Genomic DNA, 19,163 nt, shown 5'->3' with positions numbered 1-19,163 from the left:
GAGCAACTGTAGTGACTGAATAAAAATACAATACAGGCAATACGGACGCTTTTCCTTCATTTTGTTTAAACCATGTTCTGCATTTCTGTAGTGGGACTTTGCAAGGATCGGAGCGTAGAGAAGGAGCGTCAGGCCTAAGCGATAACTAGGGGAGGCATTCTGTAAGAGTCCGCCTAGTAGACATGTCCATTTCGTCTTCTGCTGAAATTATGATTGGCTGCGCTGGACTGCGCGCCCACAGCAGCCAGGCGTCACATCTAATCAGAACTTCAGTAACATACGGTCGTGTGGCGCTACGGGTTGCGAAAAATACGTTGCGAAAATACTGTGCTACTGCCCATCTTTTCAAAACGAAAGACATGACCTCTGCACAGCTCTCAACCAGCTAGATAGAACACCGTTCACCTTGAAGAAGAACTTGGGACCATGGCCTCGCATATCGCAGCTACAAAAGGCCACAAAAGCTCTGCTGCGATATTTGAAGGCTACTGGATTGAATCAGCGTCTGTGATCTGGACTGAGTGACCGAACGATATAGCCAGTAGACTTTCTTTTCTTCTTTTAATCTTTCCGTCCCCTTTTCCCTTTCCCCAGTGTAGGGTAGCCAACCGGGCTCAGTCCTGGTTAACCTCCCTATCTTTCCTTTATCATTTACTCTCTCTATCTCTCTCTCTCTCTCTCTCTCTCTCTCTCAGTAACATACGAAGTGAATAAGTCCACTAGGTGGACTCTTACCGAATGCCTCCCTAGATTTGTTTAGCAGGCACCAGGCGCACAGGCGAACACCAACGCAAGCGCGCGCAGCTCCAGCCTGCGCATCTCTGCCGCTACGACAATGGTGACTTGACCACGGTGCGGCCGATACACTCTAAATTCTGCCCGCCTTCATAGATTAGGTTTCGACATGCCGGACCTTTTCTTGAGGCAACCCACATAACTTTACAACGTTATTTAAACGCAAGAGTGATGTGTTACAACCTGGTGGTCCAAATAAAGCGATTTTCACTTACGTAAATTATATAATTATAGTTGAAACACCAGAGAATTTCCACTCAATGTAGAAAACGCGAACGTTGCGAAGAGTTTATGAGCCTGACCCTTGGTATTCAAGATACCAATGTACATGTTGCAGTTATTGCCCTAGATGAAATGTCAGTAGAGTATTTGCATAATGCCACTTCCTCGTTTTATTACAAAGTTCTTATGATGATCACGTTGCCTGTTAGGTAGGACTGATTGACATCACAACCTTCGAACATCCCATTCATTGAGAGGAAAGAAATGACGACGGTGAGGATTACGTTTTGTTTATTACAAGTGTGCCAAATAGGCTCACTTGTAATTTATGTAGGCTGATCTCAAAAGCAGGCACGTACTTCAATCAGGCAGCGGCAATTTGTTATTGAAAGTGCGATTGGTTCTGAGCCAAGCAGAAGGGCAGCAGAGGCAGACAGTCGATGATTCTTTCTTTCGGAGATGAATAATAGAGCCACTGTGCGGTATTGTCCATATCACAAAAGCGAATCACAAAAGCACAGTGGGTAACACTGTGCTGACGCCGAGAACTCTTTTATCTTCTTTATGACATACACTCTAAAAAAAAGAAAGAAAAAAAGAAAGAAAGAAGGAAAAGAAGAAAAAGAAGTCGTTTGTTATATACAGTCAATATACAGCGTCCTCTTACCTAAGCTCGGGCATAATAGTTAGAAGTGTTATCATAAGTATATATGCAGGGAGTTTTATGTAGCCCGAGAGCAAGAAGTGATGTTCGCGTCACACACACACAAACGCACGTTCAGTGGGTTTATTTATTTATTTATTTATTTATTTATTTATTTATTTATTTATTTATTTAAGATACTTTCAGGACCCAAAGGCACTACACAAAGAAGTGGGAGAAAAATGGCAAGGCGTGAAGCAAACAAACAAAAAATATTACAAGACGTCTTGTAAAGCGATCTTGAACCTGTGGTCATCAGTTATGCTGGCGATTGTGGGGGGAAGGTGGTTCCATGCGACACTTGTTCTAGGAACAAAGAGTCATTACGCGATTTTGTGCGACAAGAAGGTAGACCCACCTTGAAGCGATGGTAGGTACTTGAAGATATATAATGATGTGGATGAAACAGAACGTCCTTTAGCTCGTTGTTATAATAATAGATTTTAGGAAAAAGGTTAATGCGAGACGTCTTTCGGCGCAATGAAAGGTCAGGAAAGTTTAGGGTTTTTTTCATAGATGTGACACTGGAATGACGTCAATAATTAGATAAGATGAAACGTGCTCCGCGATTCTGAATGGTTTCAAGAGTTTGAGTGAGTGTAGTCTGAATAGGATATTTGTTAGTGTTATTGATCTCCAGGCTGCTTTCTACAACGAAATTATCTGGTTTTTGCAAATTAATGGTAAATTAACACTGGCAACGTGCTGAAACATGATAGATTTAGTGCCCACTTATGTTTTTTTCCGTATATTTACCTTTCACTTATATGTCTGCTTTCACGTTAACTTTAAGTTGAAATTATAACATGCTAGGCGCAATCTGTACGGCGAACATGTGTTGTACGGGTACGTTAGTCCTTCAAATCTCGCTCTGCTTCACTGACATAATCATTTCGCTGGCTCCGGGTGCTCATTCTCACCCCAAGCTGTACTATTGGCACTTTGAGCCACTGTTTCATTTCGCGTCTCTGCCACTAAGTTAGCATCATATTGCTCTCTATTTTACGTGATGCTGCCTTCTATCTGACACGCCACTTTCCGCCTATGTTTACTGACTTTCACAGTCATCCTCATATACTTCAATGGCAGGCTAATACCAACGCCCCTTTGCTTGTAAAAGCGCAAGAAAGAGCATTGTTTCTTTGTTTATGTCTTCGTGCGTGTGTGCGTATGTGTGTGCCTGTTCGTGGGCGTGTTTGGGTGAGTGATTGAGTGTGTGCACGTGTGTGTGCACGTGTGTGCGTGTGTGTGAGCGCGCGACTCGCTCACTCGCGTGCTTTTAAACTAGACAACGAAGTGAACAATTTGGAAGGTGTTTTTAGCGGTCTGCACGTCGAAATGGAACTTAGCGGAAACGATCCGGAGAGACAATACGACCAGCGCTAAGATGTGCCGAGCTCATCAGCACACGCCCGAGACGCGACGCACACAGAGCCGTTCGCTGCGCTTGTCGGCGATCTTCTCCCGCTCCGTGGCAAAAGCGATTCCCACTATTAATCCCATGGTGCATCGGAGACACGTCGTTACGGCGGCTGCACAAAGAGCTTGATGGGAACGACACTTCGGGGACGCATCTCGTCTTGAGCCCGAAGCGTAGACGACGCTGTTTGGCGGCACTACTGTTCGCCCGACCTTCTTCGCGACACCCGAAAAAAATTGGTGATCCCTTGCGCCGTCTTGCCTGGGGAGCGCAGTTGATTGCGCAGAGACGGGATTGAGATCTGGCCCAGTAGAGGTGTTATCGAGGAGCGAAGTCGCCGGACAGTCGGTCTAGGAAAGCGGGCTTAACTGCAGAAGCCAAATGAAGCGTGCACTTTCTTCCAATTAGCGGAAAGTCACTGTATTTGAGAAATGAAATGGCGAACGTGTTAGCACGTGCACATATTGGTCCAAATATTGACCTGGCCTCTGATGATGACCTGACCACAGATGAAACACGTACTGTGTTTTATCTGGGAACTAGCGATGAGTCTGGATGAATGAGTAATTCGTCCGAGTGAATTACAGTAATGGTGGGTACTGGGCAGTTACGAAAATAGTTATTGGCGATGGACCGCAACATGTGATGCTCAAGAAGCTGGATCTCAATGTTCTAGTTCGGAAAAATAAATAATAAAATAAAAGTAAATGTACGAACGGCTTCAAAATTAAAATTTAATGAATAAAGCAGCAATACGACAGTGCTGCGATGCAATCGGCATGTTCAGGAGGTTCTTGTGCTATATGGTCACCCTTCACGCCGCCATTTCCCTTAAGAGATGCGAAAGCTAAACCATATATTTCATAAACGCAGATGGTTACCAAAGTGTCCTTTAGGAAAGATACGTGATCACCGTCAGGAACGCTGAAATAAGCAGATACATTCGAACATGAAGACAGCAACATCTGTTTCAACATCATCAAGGCCTTGCGCAAAAACTTACAGAAACCGAGTGAAGCACCTACCGAATGTTGTTTGATGGGAGCTTTTGTGATGCAGTAACAACTAAATATAGATTCGGGAGCAAACATAAGAGGCGTCGAAGTCACCAGAAGCTTGTAAGAGCAGGAGTGGTAGATGAGACGGCATTGCGTATGTGTATTAAATGTCACAATGAGCGAGTGGCAAAACGAAAAAAGGCGGAACAACAACCGCTGGCAAAAAAAGGGTCAGCATTTAGAACTTGTCCCTACACATGCATGAAGATGTTAGCCTGCCTTTCATAAACAAGCGAGAATGCTTTATGTCTCACGGAGTTAATATTGCAAACATCTGGAGATTTTACTTTTTCTCTACATCCAGTTACCAGCAAAACGCATTTTCCTTTTTCCTCAATTGTGCACTATTCTTTACAACAATACATAGACCTGAACTTATAGTTTCCTCTTCCGAGAAATACACTGACGTTCTTGGGCTTAGTTTTGGTTGGCGCCTGTTCCCCTGTTACCCCCCCCCCCTCAAGCTCAAATTCTTTCAACGCGCACAGTTCTTATTTCCTGCCTGCCAGCTGCGGCGCTGAAGAAACGAGAAAGACAGGTTGAGAAAAAAAGGAACCAGGCCCCACTGTTAGAACTGGAGCGTTTCACGCAATCTATTTCCTAGCAGAAATCATTACAGAGCTTATCTCGTTTTGCTCCGCGCGCGTTCAAGTGATTGCGTAGGTGGCGCTCACGTACTCTTCTCACTTTGTTAAGCGGGAAAACAAATGATTGTGACATTCGGCGAAGCACACGCACATAAATATCTAGATGGCTGTTTGAATCGGCGCGCTTGCTGTAAATAGCTTCCCTTACTTTACTGTTTTCGTTTTGTTCTCCCCAAATTTATTGTCGAGTTAACCTTGAGCTAACGTTGACAAACCTTATGTGATACGTGGACATCGCGCGATGATTTGACGGAGCCGTTTCCGGGAAGCACCACGACACACTCGATAGGTGCGACAGTCTTATTCAGCAAAACGGGATTCGGCAGGCGTAAAAGGTGGTTAGTCGCGGAATGTTGCAAACCGGCTGAAGTTGGTGCAGCAAACAGTAGAGATAAAGTCGTTTAGCATTATAAATGTGGTTTCACTGTAAAATAATAAAGCGTACAGAAGGCGGAGAAGCCATCTTGCATACAATCCCTTTCGCTTGTCGTAGCTCTGTTTTCCGCCTTCTTTTACTAGCACATGTTATCTATGTTTTGAGTGGTTCTTGGCAATCAAGATAGAGCTCGCGTTTTCCAACTTTATTCCCCGATTCTTATTACGACAACATCCGCATCTTGAGTCGGGCCATTCACTTATTATTGCTTAGAACTGCTTTTCAGCATTTATTAGATCTTCTATCGCTATACAATGTTGTTACTTGTTCAGAAACACCACGTGGCTATTGTCGTATTAACGTATCCTTTTCACGACGACATTATGATGATGATTAAATGACGGCACATACTCAGTGGCATATATCCAACGATCAACGTTGGTGTCAAAAAGATTTATCGAAGAGCGGCACTAGTATACCAGAGGCACATACGCAGGGAAACAAGTGGGCGTGAACGGAAAGCGGTTAGATACCAGCATGGATATCGAAATCTCCGTGAAGTTTTCTTGCAATGCTAATCACACTAAACCCAAACATGGCGCAGCTCGACAAGGCAGAATTCGCCTGTGATTTCCCGATTCCGGCTGTAGCTAACACCTCGTCACTCGGTTTGCGGAGGCAAGGTCTAAAGGAGGCTTCGCGTGGGCTCACGTGCACGAATGTTCAAAATCTCACGGCGCCCTCTTTTCCGCCACCGAGTTTGCGGTGGCCTACTGTTCCCCCTTCCTCGACGAATTGCCGAGGGCGCTTTATTTCGAGCGCTGTGTTGTGAAAAGCTACGCAGCAAAGCGAAAGGAAACGCACCTGAAGTAAGGCGTCAAACTTTCGCCGACGGAAGCGCCGGAGCTTGAACATAGGATACACAGATGCGTGCGACGAGCCCACGAGTGACTCGACGGATTCGCAACACGGAACGCATTGAACCGCATGCTGCTGCAGCTCTCCTCACGTGTCCCGCATTGGCGAACAAGTGTCGCTGCCAAGCGGAACAGTACGCAATGAGAAAACAGAAACGCTTCTCTTCCCAGCTTCTCTTTGCCAACATTTTATTTTTTGCGGTGCGTTCATTTCTTACCCGCTGCATGGTAAACTGTTGGCCCGCTGTTTTTTCCCTATGCGGCTGCAGCGACCGTTCAGCAACGACAAAGAACGGTGGGGAGGGAATAGTGCAGGAAAGTGGATTGAAGGAAGCGAGAGGGTGCTGTTCTGTAGAAAACTGTTGCCACTGCCGGGCGATCGATAATTTGTCGTCCTAATGACTTGGGACTCGGGTTTGTTTCCTATTTGGGGTGGCCGCTGTTGCCTGAAAGGGAGGGAATAGCAGTCGGCCATCGAAAAGAAGAAACAGCCCGAAGATGGGAGCGCCGATCATTATTATGGTGAACGCTTTTGCAGTACCCCTCCCCTCCCCAAAATATACATTTTTTAGGTGACTCCATGAACTTTTCTTCAGCCCATCTTCCAATTTATCCTTCATTCCCCTCTGAATCGCTTTGGAAGTCGTCTGTAGTGCCGGGTTTCTTTTATATCCACCGTGAATGCATTGTCTTTGCACAGACCCGCCAAAACTCATGGGAAAGAACTGCCTGTTCCGATCGCCACGTGTAGCGACACAACGCGTCTTCATATGCATTATAAAGCAAGCTTGCGGCTGATCTTCAATCATCGATACTTAAGGCGAAGCAATAGCTCGGGCCCAACTCCGCCGCGGCCTATTCAAATACATGTAAAACGTAGAAATGCATTTATTAGATAAGCCCTAGACCGATTTTAATGAAATTTGTTACATTTGAGAGAGAAAGTTAAATTCTAGTGGCTGTTGGAAACAGAATATCTGTTTAGGGCCTGAATTTTGTTCAAAAAAAATTTCAAGAATTCGGAAGTTAGCAGAAAAAAGAAGCACGAAGTTTGCAAACAATAGCTATGCATCAAGAACAAATATTGAGATTCTGTAAATGACATCCATTAGGTCATTTAAAGCGGACAAATTCGATATGTCAATTTATATCCTACGTGAATTCGTTATGTTGCATACAAGAATTCCGCAAAAGCTGTATTTTCATACAGCTTTCGCATTACTGCGTCACTACCGCGTTGTCACCTATTGCTATCGTTTCTTTCATTGCTTTTATTCCGTGCTTTCGTTTTTCTATTCTTCTTACTTGATTTTTAAGTGTTCATTTCTGCTGTCTTACTTTTGTGCTCATTTACCTGTAGTTGCTGTATTTTCGTCGTGATATAAATGTGTTCTTCACTTCTCCTTGTATTTATTTTATATGTACTGATATATTCAAGCCCCTCCCCACTATAATGCTTCTTGTAAGCCCTGAGGGTAATAAATAAATAAATAAATAAATAAATAAATAAATAAATAAATAAATATTACAAAATTTTCTGATATTCACGTGTAACATATCAATTTTGTTCGCTTTAGATGTACTATTAGATCAAATTCATGGAATTGTGATTTCGTTTTTCATTGTTGAGTTATAGAGTTGTAAGCGTGATAGTATAGTTTTCTGAAAATTAGCGTCTTTTGCCAGTTTTTAATAAAAGATAAAATAAAATTATGCAGTTTTACGTGCCAAAACCACTTTCTGATTATGAGGCACGCCGTAGTGGAGGACTCCGGAAATTTCGACCACCTGCGGTTCTTTAACGTGCTTCTTTAACCTAAATCTAAGTACACGGGTGTTTTCGCATTTCGCCCCCATCAAACTGCGGCCGCCGTGGCCGGGATTCGATCCCGCAACCTCGTGCTCAGCAGCCCAACACCATAGCCACTGTGCAACCACGGCGGGTTTAATAAAAAAATGAATCAGCGAAAGCAAAAATTCGGAACCAAAAGTCATTAGATCTGAAGTTTGTTTTTAAATGCAACAAACCTCGTAGTTTCTTGCCGATAAAAACCAATTCTGCTTTTAAATATATTTAGATAGGAACACCTGAGCTAAAGCTTCCTCTTAACAATCCTGAAACTTTCATGTTCCCTTCAAGTTACCATGCATAAAGTTGTGTTTGGTGCCTTGGTATATAGTTTATTTTAAGTGGGAAGGAAGAGGAGAAGTATTCACTTTAGAAGCTGGAAAACTGGTTCTGGAAATACTTAGTAAGTATTAAGAATTTAGTATGATAGTATAATATTATATGAATTATATAGTATATATATGAATAGTGTGATTGAATAGTTTGAGTCTAAATGAAACCTCTGCTTCTAGCTTCCAATGCCCAAGAACGACTTCATGTCACTAGGCTAACCGCTGCATTTCTGCTGAAGACGCCGCGTGCGGGAAGACGAGGGAAAATGAGACGCCCGTCGCGTTGTCCATTAACCTCAGCATGACCTAAAAAGGGTGACGCCTCCGAAACTATCGGGTAAATGAACTCCATGCTTCCTTGAAAGTACCTCACGATGACCGTAGATTGTGTAAATTGCCTGTGACCTTCCGGTACTAATCCATGTAAAAGAAATAAAATAGATTACCGATAACTTGCCGCTGATGGAGGCCATACCTACAAACCCGAGCAGGTTGCGTATGGTACACGTAGTGGCGGTTGTTGCCCCTCCACTTTCATGGGTACTTACGTACTTTTATGAGGAACGTCGCCTTCGGAGTGGCCACCTACGCCGCTTACCACTAGAACAGTACTCCTGACCTCGAAGATCTTAAGTTTTGTCAGCTGCACAGAACATTAACTTTTTCTTGTTTCTACATTTTGCTTTTCATTCATACGTTTTTATCTTATTTTGTTTTTGTTTTTTACTTCTTTTCTGATAATTCGCTCTTTCATACGTCGTATTTTCCCTTCGACTGTCTGCTCTAACATTCAACAAGATCCCTGAAAGGACAGCCATCTTCGTGACGAAAGCCGCAGATAATACTGCTCCTAGCTCGGGCAAGGGCATCTGACATCGTTTATTGGCCTTTCGTTTCAAACACGCAGACCTTTGAATGAGTAATTTGCAACTGGTTTAAATAAAGCTACGCACTGACACAAACGCGAACAACTTTTGCCTGCATTGGCCGTTCAGTGTTATCAGTAGAATGCCATCATCACATAGTATGCGACCTTTCTTTTTTTTCATAGAGACGTGGCCTAATTACATTAGCTACATCATTGACGGCTTAATTCTGTGCCGATTAAGCCACCTTAAGCCACTGAAACAAGCTTACAGCCCTTCTTGTTCACTTTTCTGATTGCATTGCTTCAATACACTCTACGCAAAAAAAGGCTGTATTTCTGAGGAGAGCAGCACAACCGCAAGTAGTGCAAATGAAAAGCACCGGAGATGGACACGACTATGCACTAGCATTCAGGGAGATAAGAAAGAACGAGTTTACAGGAGTTTCTTAGGGCCTCCCGTACACAATCACACATGGCGGAGAGGACTTTATAGCTGTCGACTCTTAGGGTCTGAGTCGCCTTGCGTTCGCCATCTGCGCCACGCTTTGTAAATCCATGTGCGCAACAAATAATTCGGCTGCCTTTGTTCCTAAATGGAAGATAGGTTGCCCGGGACTTCATGAGCGCACACAAACTCCCAGCTCAATTCTACCTTCTTAGCAATCCAAAAAAAAAAGAGAACATGAACGAAAGAACTGAACGAAAGACCACTGAGAAGACCACATCTACCGAATCTTGGCCAGCCCTAACAAACGACACCATTCACCAACAGAATAACCGCAAACTTTTGGTGGGCAATCCGACGTCCGCTGTGGTGATTTTGGACGAACAAGGCAGGTAGATGGCTGTAATGCTGCAATCGCTAATTAATACAATGCGCATCATACTGAACAAGCTACAAACACCAGCAGCTCGAAGGGCTTTGCAAATACTGGATACCCTAAATCCAGTGCTTGCTAGCATCGTTTAAGCATCGTGGCTCAACCAATCTGAGCTGAAGTTAAATGTGCGTCGATCTTTCATTGGAATGCGAGAGGTCTAAGGACTCGTATAGCAGACTTTCGCCACTTCATTTTTACAAATCGCTTCCCCACACTGGTCATTTGCGAACCAAATATATCAACTCCACTCAGACTGCCTAGTTGCGAATTTTTCGTTTCGTCCACATGCGGTGCGAGCACGAAAGTAATCGTCTACAACCGCACGGACCTTACATATGTCGCTAACGTGGTAGAGCCTCATGACGACAAACATTATGTCTGCCTCCATGCCAAAAAGAAGGTTGTGTCATTTACAGAGCCTACATATCCTCGGAGGATCAGTTTGACGACAAACGACTTAAGAAAATATTACTAATAACCAATGGTCCCTGGGTTATTACAGTCACTTTTAACGCGCAGCACCAGCAATGGGGAATCACTAAAATTGACTCCAGAGGCAGGAGTCTTGCCTGCTTTGCTGCCGACCATGATATTTGCTGTGTAAGAGACGGCAGCCCTACATTTCTGCGAGGCACGGCCTATAGCTTTGCCTCGAGCGTCCCATGGTTTACGGACATAGAAACACATAGGAGCGAGCATATTCCAACATACATAAAGATTAGAGCACTTCCGCGTACCCAGGTGTTCGAATTCTTATACACATAAAAGCAACAAAGAGTAAATTGAAAAAAAAAATTACCTACAATTACAACGCTGCCTAATGCAAAATTTCAGCGCAGCTCTATGCGTATTTTCATTTTGTGATATATTGGCTGGCGCGCCAAATCTGTCTCGTGCGGCACATTGCAACGGAGCGAAGTGTGGCGCGACTGCCTCGCTAATCGGGGGATCACCAGAGGCAGCGCATGGGTGATGCGTGGACGTGATTCACAGCAGCCGCCGCAGACAAACCTCCGGTCATGCAGTCCTTTCTTTCCATATATGGTTTGTCGCATGTTATTGGCGAACAGACGATGGCGCGTCGCTCTAGCGCCATCTCATAGCGGTCGTTTCCGCAGAGCCCGTCTTGCACGGCACCACGCTTTTCTGTTCACGCTATCACCATACCCTCCTCCTCCGCTTTCCTCCTCGCGGTCTCGTCGCTATCACCGTCTTTTCATCCCGCGCTACGCTCCGCCTTTGCCCTTTCACCCTTCACTGTGCTCGTTCACTCGGTTACTCCGTGGGACGACTCCAAGGCACGCCGACGCTAAGCGCCGGAACGGCAGCCTAAGAGCTGCGCTCTAAAAATGAAAGCATATTAAGCACCAATAATTTTAGCACCTGTCCGAGCAAAGGCGCGCTTCAGCCCAACAAACATCATCTTTTCAGATCCTGAAACAGAGCATACATGATTTGCGGTTGTTCAATACCTTCAATAAGTCGCGTGCTATCTTACTTCGCCGGGCGCAGATTATTCATTGATGTCAAATTACGACCCGTAAAAAGTTGCCTCGCGCTTTTAGTCATAGCAGGCTGCAAGGCTACGTGTTTCAGGCTCACAAAAGAGGGCATTTATTGTGTTGAATCAGTTCTTAATTAAATTGGAGAACACTAGTGATTTCTGTAGACCTTGAACTAGTCACTTTCAGTAAAGACGGTGTTTCACACACCTTCCCCTAACTTGAGATTACGAAAAAATATTCAGACGCTCTTTCTATGATAAATAACGGCATCTCTAGTTGTTAATTATCTAGTACTTAACAAGGATTAACATTGAGCAGGGAATGAATTTCCAGCCTACTAATTTTTTAAGGTAGCAAAATTACGAACGAGGCCTACAGCAATGCCTGCTGAAAATCATATTTGTACAGGAGGCACAAAGAAGCAACAATCTTCACAGGGGGCGCTTTTTAGATTAATGAGAGATCTTTCTAACCTTTTGTCGGTTAAGAAATAGCCTATGTTCTCTTTTGGTATTTAAGAGTTAGGGAGCAATTCAAAATTTATTACTTAACTGTAATTAAATGCCTAGGTAGGAAAGTTCGTATTTGCATAAGCTGCGAGTTTATTATAGTGATATTGCTGAATTGCTCTATATTTTGTCTCTTTATTTGTACGTCTAATTATAACCACATCAATTTGTATTTTCACTTCTTGCCGGCCTGTTAATTTAGCAATTCAAGGTATTCCAGAATGTTACGGCCTTCCTTTCAATAATATTTTTGTTGTTCGCGCAGCTGTGCTATATGCTTTTCCAAGGTAAAGTTGAACTGAAATGAAAAGATAGACGTATTAGATCCTTCGTTTCTTCGCTTGGCAGAAAATCTCTGGTCATGTTCAGTTTTATATGTTAGCCGAATCGACGAAATAGAAAGAAGAAAAGGGAGGGAGGGGAGGGGGTTATAGAGCGATACAAACAAACAACGAACGCACGCCACCGGCTAGCAGCCTCCTGGAACTTAGGCCCATAACCAGGTCACACTGACCCACTGCTCCAGATTCCTAATTATGTTGTTCTAGACACTAAGCCTGTCTTATATCGCGCGCTCGTTTTCTCGGCGCACCAAATTCTGGGGTACCGCATTTACTGATACTTATCAGCTCTCTCATTCCACGAATCCTCCTTAATAACCATGTTATAGGCTTAATTATCTGTAAATGCGCTCGGTCATGTATTGAACGATACGCAGTCGTCTCTCCTGATGTCTAACAGTTCATCTTGGTGCCATAATTTGCCAAAGGTTACCTGTAGGTATTTTCCCGTGAATAACCAGTGGTTTACTTGTGGGTATCTCTGTCAGTATCAAGTTTGCAACATGCCGTTGATTGGCACGCTCCAAAGCAGTATTTTTTTGAAGAGCTTCCGGAGGATATATTGGATTAAATTGAGGAAAGTGTTTACTAATAAAAAAAAAGTTTGTTAATGGAGCAGGAGGAGGACCGCGTGGCCGCATTCTTATGACGTTAAATCTTACACCCAAATGATGAGAAATGCAGGAATATTTTGCTACTACTTTTGTCGCGATGTTTCTGTCTTTTAATATAACCATTGATTGAATTTTAGCCCCAAAATTGCAAGCACTGATTACAAGGTATGTTGCACTGAACCGCTGGTATAATTTATAGCATTTTTTACCTTCGGCGGCGTGCTTCTACAACACATTGCAAGTGAATGCTTCAGTGAAAGTTCGGAGGAATCACTGAAGAATACTTTGGATCTGTAAGCGTAGGTAAATCAAGCGACTGCGTGGTGCCCATGACAGTTGAAACACAAGTGCCCCGTGTTTGAAATCGCGGACCATTAGCTGCTGGCCGTGCTATTTCACCTGAGATTAACAGGAAGTTGTTGCGTTGCTTAGGTCATGCAAAGCGCACAGCAGGTGCCCGGTGCTCTGTTATAGAGTAACAAAGGGTATCAAGGGAAGGAAGAAGCATTGGCGGAAGAAGACAAAAGACTAGTATATTTGATCACCACAAGAAATTCTGGGCTATGTGTTGGAATAAACTGATACTAATCAACGGAAACTGGTGATTGTCTCAGTACAAGGTCCTTCCAAAGCCGTTAACAGTGAAACGCTGTAAGCGCTGAGTCAGTGTAGCGGAATGGTCGAACATCTCCGTGCATGTATGCTACGACAGCCCCTACTTAGTAAATAGGACATTAGCAAAAAAAAAAAAAAGGCGGGTTTTCTGAAATTAATACCTCCGTCATATGGGCACCTTAAAGAGTGTTTCAATCAATGTGGCTTCAGTATTGATGTGTGTTACTCTTAGCATGCTTCCCTTCGAGCTCTGGAAAATTTCATTGCAGATCAAGTTCAATGACTACTGCAGCTATCAGTGTGACAGAATTACAAATATAGCAAGCTGAGCTAAATAGACGATTCAAAATTACTAATGTGAAAATAGAAAGCAATTCGACCAGGAAGTACGTGTGTGGGTACCATCCTCGTTCGCTGAGCAGAATCAGCGAAGGCAGTATTCCCGACGTAAGAGCGTGACAAAGCGTTCCGCACTTGCCGATTTGGCATCATTACAAAGTGCAGTTTGTTGCTGTCCTTAGACATTGCGCAGTATATGTGCGCCAGATACAATTTCAGTGGGAAGAGGAGGTATGTGTAGACACATGAGAGCCTGTGCAGACATGCGCTTCCGCTGGAGCCACAGAAGAAATCGTAGAACGCATGCCGACTTCGTAATTTTCTCTGTGAGCCTTGCAGGCTGTTAAATGTGATAGGTGTTACAACTTCCGTGTTGCTGAGGTCTTAGTCTGCCTGTAATGTCACCGGAGACATTTCGTTTGTTAAAGCTCACATGAGATATGAAGTAATGAACAGCTAGCAATATGCGTACACGTCTGTGGCCTTGCACACAACTATATTCTTGCGCCCAGCGTGCCTGTAAGCTGGGGGGAGAAAACTAAGGTAACCGAGCATCTCGTAAGAATACTGACTCTTTTTTTATGAAGTCCTTACACGGATTGGTGCAAAGTTGTGCAGTGTAAACTGCGTGTCCGTTCTAGACGCATCTCAACACGTGTTATTTTTTTATTTTTTTGTGTGTTAGATTGCAGCATCTAGAGTGTATGGCTGATCCCGGATGGTTGTCTTGAAAAGAGCAACATCTTGTTCGGTGTTATGGCTTCCCTTTCTTTTTCTAAAAAAATCGTTTACGCGAATGAGATTTGGTACCTAGGGACTTCTGTAAGAACTCTAGGTAGCATTGTTTACTCGCGATGTTGCTGAATCACTCAAGTTTCAACTGAGACAAATACTGTTGTTCGGCAGCGAAAAGCTCTTTTGCCTTCAAACATTTCCCACATAGTTGCAGGCCGCTTGGAGTGGGAAGGTTTATTGTTCTAGAGAAGAATGATTTCAACAGTGACCATACATGTTAGCAGCACTGCTCCATGCAAGCCTGCACTTTGTCTTGTCTGTACTCTAAATTGAAGCGTTTCGAACAGCCAATACGTATCATGCAACTACCCAATTGCCTAAATTTTTACATTTGTTGAAACTTTATACAGGATGTGTTTTGAATCACTGCAACAAATGAAATTTGTGTTTTGCTGCATACAACTTGACGGCGGTATAGAACTACGCAGCCCACACTTTTACCCCAAAAAAGATAACGCGAATGAAACAGTGCCAAACACATGCAAGAAGCGCTGAGCGACGGTGTTTGGTAAATTCGGCCGCTGCCAAACTTTGCCAAAGAGCTCACATCAAAAACAGGCGGACTGAATTCATAATGCAGCTAGGAAGAACGTTTGATACGTGATAAATAATACGTGGTAGTTACGCTGCTGGACACGAGCTCACAAAGGCAGAGTTCGGGGCTCCGTGTAATGATTGGGGCAAGCTATCATTTAGCGAAGATGTGAGTGCTCTAATACTCGGGAGGTTTTAAGTAAATGTTTCCACCTCTTCATGGTATGCATAGACTATTTGATGGCGCGCGAGATTCTGAATATCTCTCGTTGTAAGAGTAAGCCGTTGGGCGCTTTCCTGAGCGGTAATCTTCAAGTTGTGTAAATATGTAAAGAAGAGTAAGTGACCGGCCACTACAGGTTCTCGCCACCTGTAGTGGCCAGTTGCTACAAATCTGTTACCATGCTTAAACCAAAAGGAAGACTTTTTTATTAAGAAATGCAGAGTAATGGGACTACCTCCCAACCAAACCATTTATGGTGAGCAAACGTTACAGTTTGTCATCCCACTTTTCTTTAATAAATAGTACAGAAGTAAGTCTGCTCTATCTAATTACAGTTTAGGTTCTTTAGAGTTCCATGTAAATGTTGGTATATATTTTTTCCGCCTTCCTTGCAAATTTTATTTATTGTTATTTTGTTATTATTAGTGTATGCCACTTCATTTATGATCACAAGCATATAATCTCGCTCACTACGCACTAGCGCGCATATCGTATGCATTGGGCCTGAGGCACACTAATTCTACAACACTGTAATTTTTTTGTCTGCCTTCCTTTCCCCTTCGTGAAGAGTGGAATATAGTTTATTTCTATTTTCGTTTTAGTTAACGCAGTGGTCCGTTTCCCTATCGATATATTTTGCTATATACTACGTTACTACCGTGAATTCTACTAATAACGGGCGCAAATGGCTTGCGAGCCTATCGTGTGGTCCACGTTCCTTCCCTTTTTCCCCTGAAGAAAAGAAATCGAAGTAGCCTCCGTGGAACCACGCTTGCGCAGAACCCTTTCTTCGCTTGCGTTCATTTGCACGCAGGGTCGTTAGCGGCAGCTAAATTTTAGCTGTTATTTTTGAAACTGCATATTGTCCTACTTTAAATGCTAGCGCCAAGTAACTCAAGCTTCCCCCTTCGACTTCTTTTATCCGGTATGCCTGTGAGTATGGCTCTACTGCATTCATAGCTTTATAGTGGCGAAGAGAGTTTTACAATAAGCAAATAACGTGAGCGTTACAGATGAGCGCTCCTCCTTTCGAGCAAACACGATCACCTGCAAAATTTGATGTGAAAAGCAGAGAGATATACAAATGGCGGTGAGATGGTGAAATTCCTTGAGAAATCTGTGCTTTTTTTTTTACCGGGCGAATTTTTCTTAGAGTCATAAGCAACGCAAACCAAGAAGGAAATAAAGCAGCGTGTACGTGAAGAAGAAAGCGCGCTGGTATAAGGAACCCCTTGAAACTGGTTAAGAGTTCCAATTGTTTTTCCTCTCAGGCCACAAGTATATTCATGACTAGGTTAGCAGGCAAAAAAAATATGTTGGCCAAAAAGCTGTATGGCTTGTCCCCGTATTTTGCTGCAGAAATAGGGCGCCGTTTGTTTGGCTGACTATTTATATGATAATGAAAGATGACAGTCTTGACAAAGCACACAATACCGATTTAATGTTTTCAAGGGTGTTTCAAAGTGACTCTTTAAATTGAGCAACGATGCTTTATCAATATCCAAAACAAAAAAGCAGAACATTAGCAAAGCATAGCATGTACACTTAATTGTAAGTAATGTTATCTGTTTGGTATGTAATGACACCTGTTTTTCTTCAGTACACGACATTTTCGGGCTATAATGATGTAAAACAGTATATCGGACACTAATTGTACTATGACATAATATGACATTGCGCTGAAGCCATATTTTTATAAAATCTCATTATCGTTATGCACGCTCTTCCCGGCTTTATAGTATATTTCACGGCCCAATGACCGTTCGCTAAATCTAAGTGTGGTTGAAGCAATGTTCGCCTATGCGAAATAAGAGGGAGATTAAAAATCGAAGCATAACTAACTTCAGTGAGCTCAAATCATCTTAGTGACGGGTGTTCTTTTTTTTAACGACCAAAGTTATAAATCTTAATACCCATTTCACTATCTTTCAATACAATTTTCACATCAACCTTCACATATGTGACACAGAATTGGGCAACAAGTACTACGAATATATTAATATATCTTCTCATTGAGTCTGTATGCGTAAATCAACGCTCGTCTATCTGCGATATGTAGGCCGAAGCGGGGACGAACAGTAATGGTCACAAGCACATAGTTATACGAATTCTGTCGTATCACCCGGTGTGGTTCTCAAGCTTTGGCTAGGATGAAACGGTAACTCATCCGTCATATACTGAATGCATGGTTCTTCCGTCCCAATGATTGGTACATGCGTGGCAAGTAACGCCGTAGAAGAGGCCACATTTACGGCTTCTCGGGCTTCCTTCTTTTGTGTTTTAATATGACTCCTGCGTCGAAATGTGCTCCTCGGCAGTGCATCGCAGCCACTTACCGATCTGCGGGACGTCGTACTGCCTGGCTCCCCGCGGTGACCTGACCGACTGCTGTGCCTTGGATGATGCCGTGTCGCCGGTGTGCGCCACCTCACCGGGCGCTTCTGGATTCCCGGCCTTCGCCTTGGCCGAGCCTGTTGGAGAAGAGGAGCCCTTGGTGGCCGCCGCAGCTGGACCGGACACCGACGAGGGTCGCGCCCTGGACTCTCGGCGCTCTAGCAGCCCGGGCCTCCTCCACCACAGCGCCTCGCGCATGGCCGAAGACGATGGGCCGATGATGCGGGCCGCTTCGCATCCGCTGCACAGCCACAACAGGGCACCCAGGAGCATCAAGCAGAGACGCATGGCGAGAGTATCCGTTCAGCAAAGAGCAGCTCGCTGCCACACAACACGGAGTGCGCGAAGCTTCCAGCCGCGACAGGTGGTCCGGTGGCACGACAGGAGTCCTGTTCCTGCTCAAGAATGGGTCCAATACAAACTACTTGGCGCAAGCGAGGAGCAGAATGTCCGTCAAAAACTTATTTCTTTCTTTCTAGTTGTTTCCTTTTTGTTACCGCCAACAAAAGGCTGTCTACGTGCAATCCTTGTGCTTCAGCACCTGTTGTAGTGGTGCGATCGTCCAACGGGACGGCCGGGTAGTGAGACGAAGCGGAGTGCCAGGAACTCGTGAAGAAAAAGAAACAGCCAGGGAGAGACGCGCTAGCACAGCGGCTACTTCTAGGCGGCGCGCTCAGCCGCAGCGCTCCGAGGCAGCGGAGGGTAGCCGAACGGCAGCACCGGTGCGACGAGCATGGCGGCGGTTGCGGGGGAGGGGGGTGGGTAGTCGTTCACCCGCGCTCTTCGAGTTGTGGGAGGGTCGACGGCGGCACACACACTACTCACTGCTGCTGCTCGCGGAGCGACACACGCGGCGTGTGGTCGGCTGCGGCGGCGCGGCTATTTCATTCTGGCTCGCGCCTACACACAAGGCGAGAGAGAGTGGTGGCCAGGCCGGGGCGCTCCCTAAGTCTCTGCGGCCCTTTCACCCGCGCGCGCGCGCCTACGTCGGGAGGGCGGTCGGCCGTTGCGCGCCACTCTTCCCGCGAGCGCCACGCATGCGCGTGCCGCACCGACGGCCAATCGGTGCCGCTGGCGCCGATGACGTCCGGGCGCAGCGTCGAGCACGCGGGCACACTGCTCCCCCGCCGCTGCCGCCGGGAGATTCCCTCTTCTTGTTTCCCTTTCGTCCCTCTTCTGTCTCTGTTCGGAAGCGCATTGGAGGAGGCGAAGGGTGTCTGCGTCTC

General features: G+C 44.7%; 1 protein-coding gene across 1 annotated transcript in view; it reads right to left on the bottom strand.

Annotated features, from left to right (window-relative positions):
* jeb (low-density lipoprotein receptor domain-containing jelly belly protein) overlaps window positions 1–18,847 on the bottom strand; it is a 251,318-nt gene extending 232,471 nt beyond the window's left edge. The window contains exon 1 of the mRNA XM_075697015.1: window positions 17,880–18,847. Coding sequence (XP_075553130.1) covers window positions 17,880–18,225 — 346 coding nt within the window. The 5' untranslated portion in view covers window positions 18,226–18,847. The remainder of the gene's footprint in view (window positions 1–17,879) is intronic.
* Window positions 18,848–19,163: the final 316 nt, after the last annotated feature.

The sequence above is a fragment of the Dermacentor variabilis genome, chromosome 6 (genome assembly GCF_050947875.1).
Source record: "Dermacentor variabilis isolate Ectoservices chromosome 6, ASM5094787v1, whole genome shotgun sequence".
Classification (NCBI taxonomy): domain Eukaryota; kingdom Metazoa; phylum Arthropoda; class Arachnida; order Ixodida; family Ixodidae; genus Dermacentor; species Dermacentor variabilis.
This window is presented reverse-complemented; position numbering and strand designations above follow the sequence as displayed.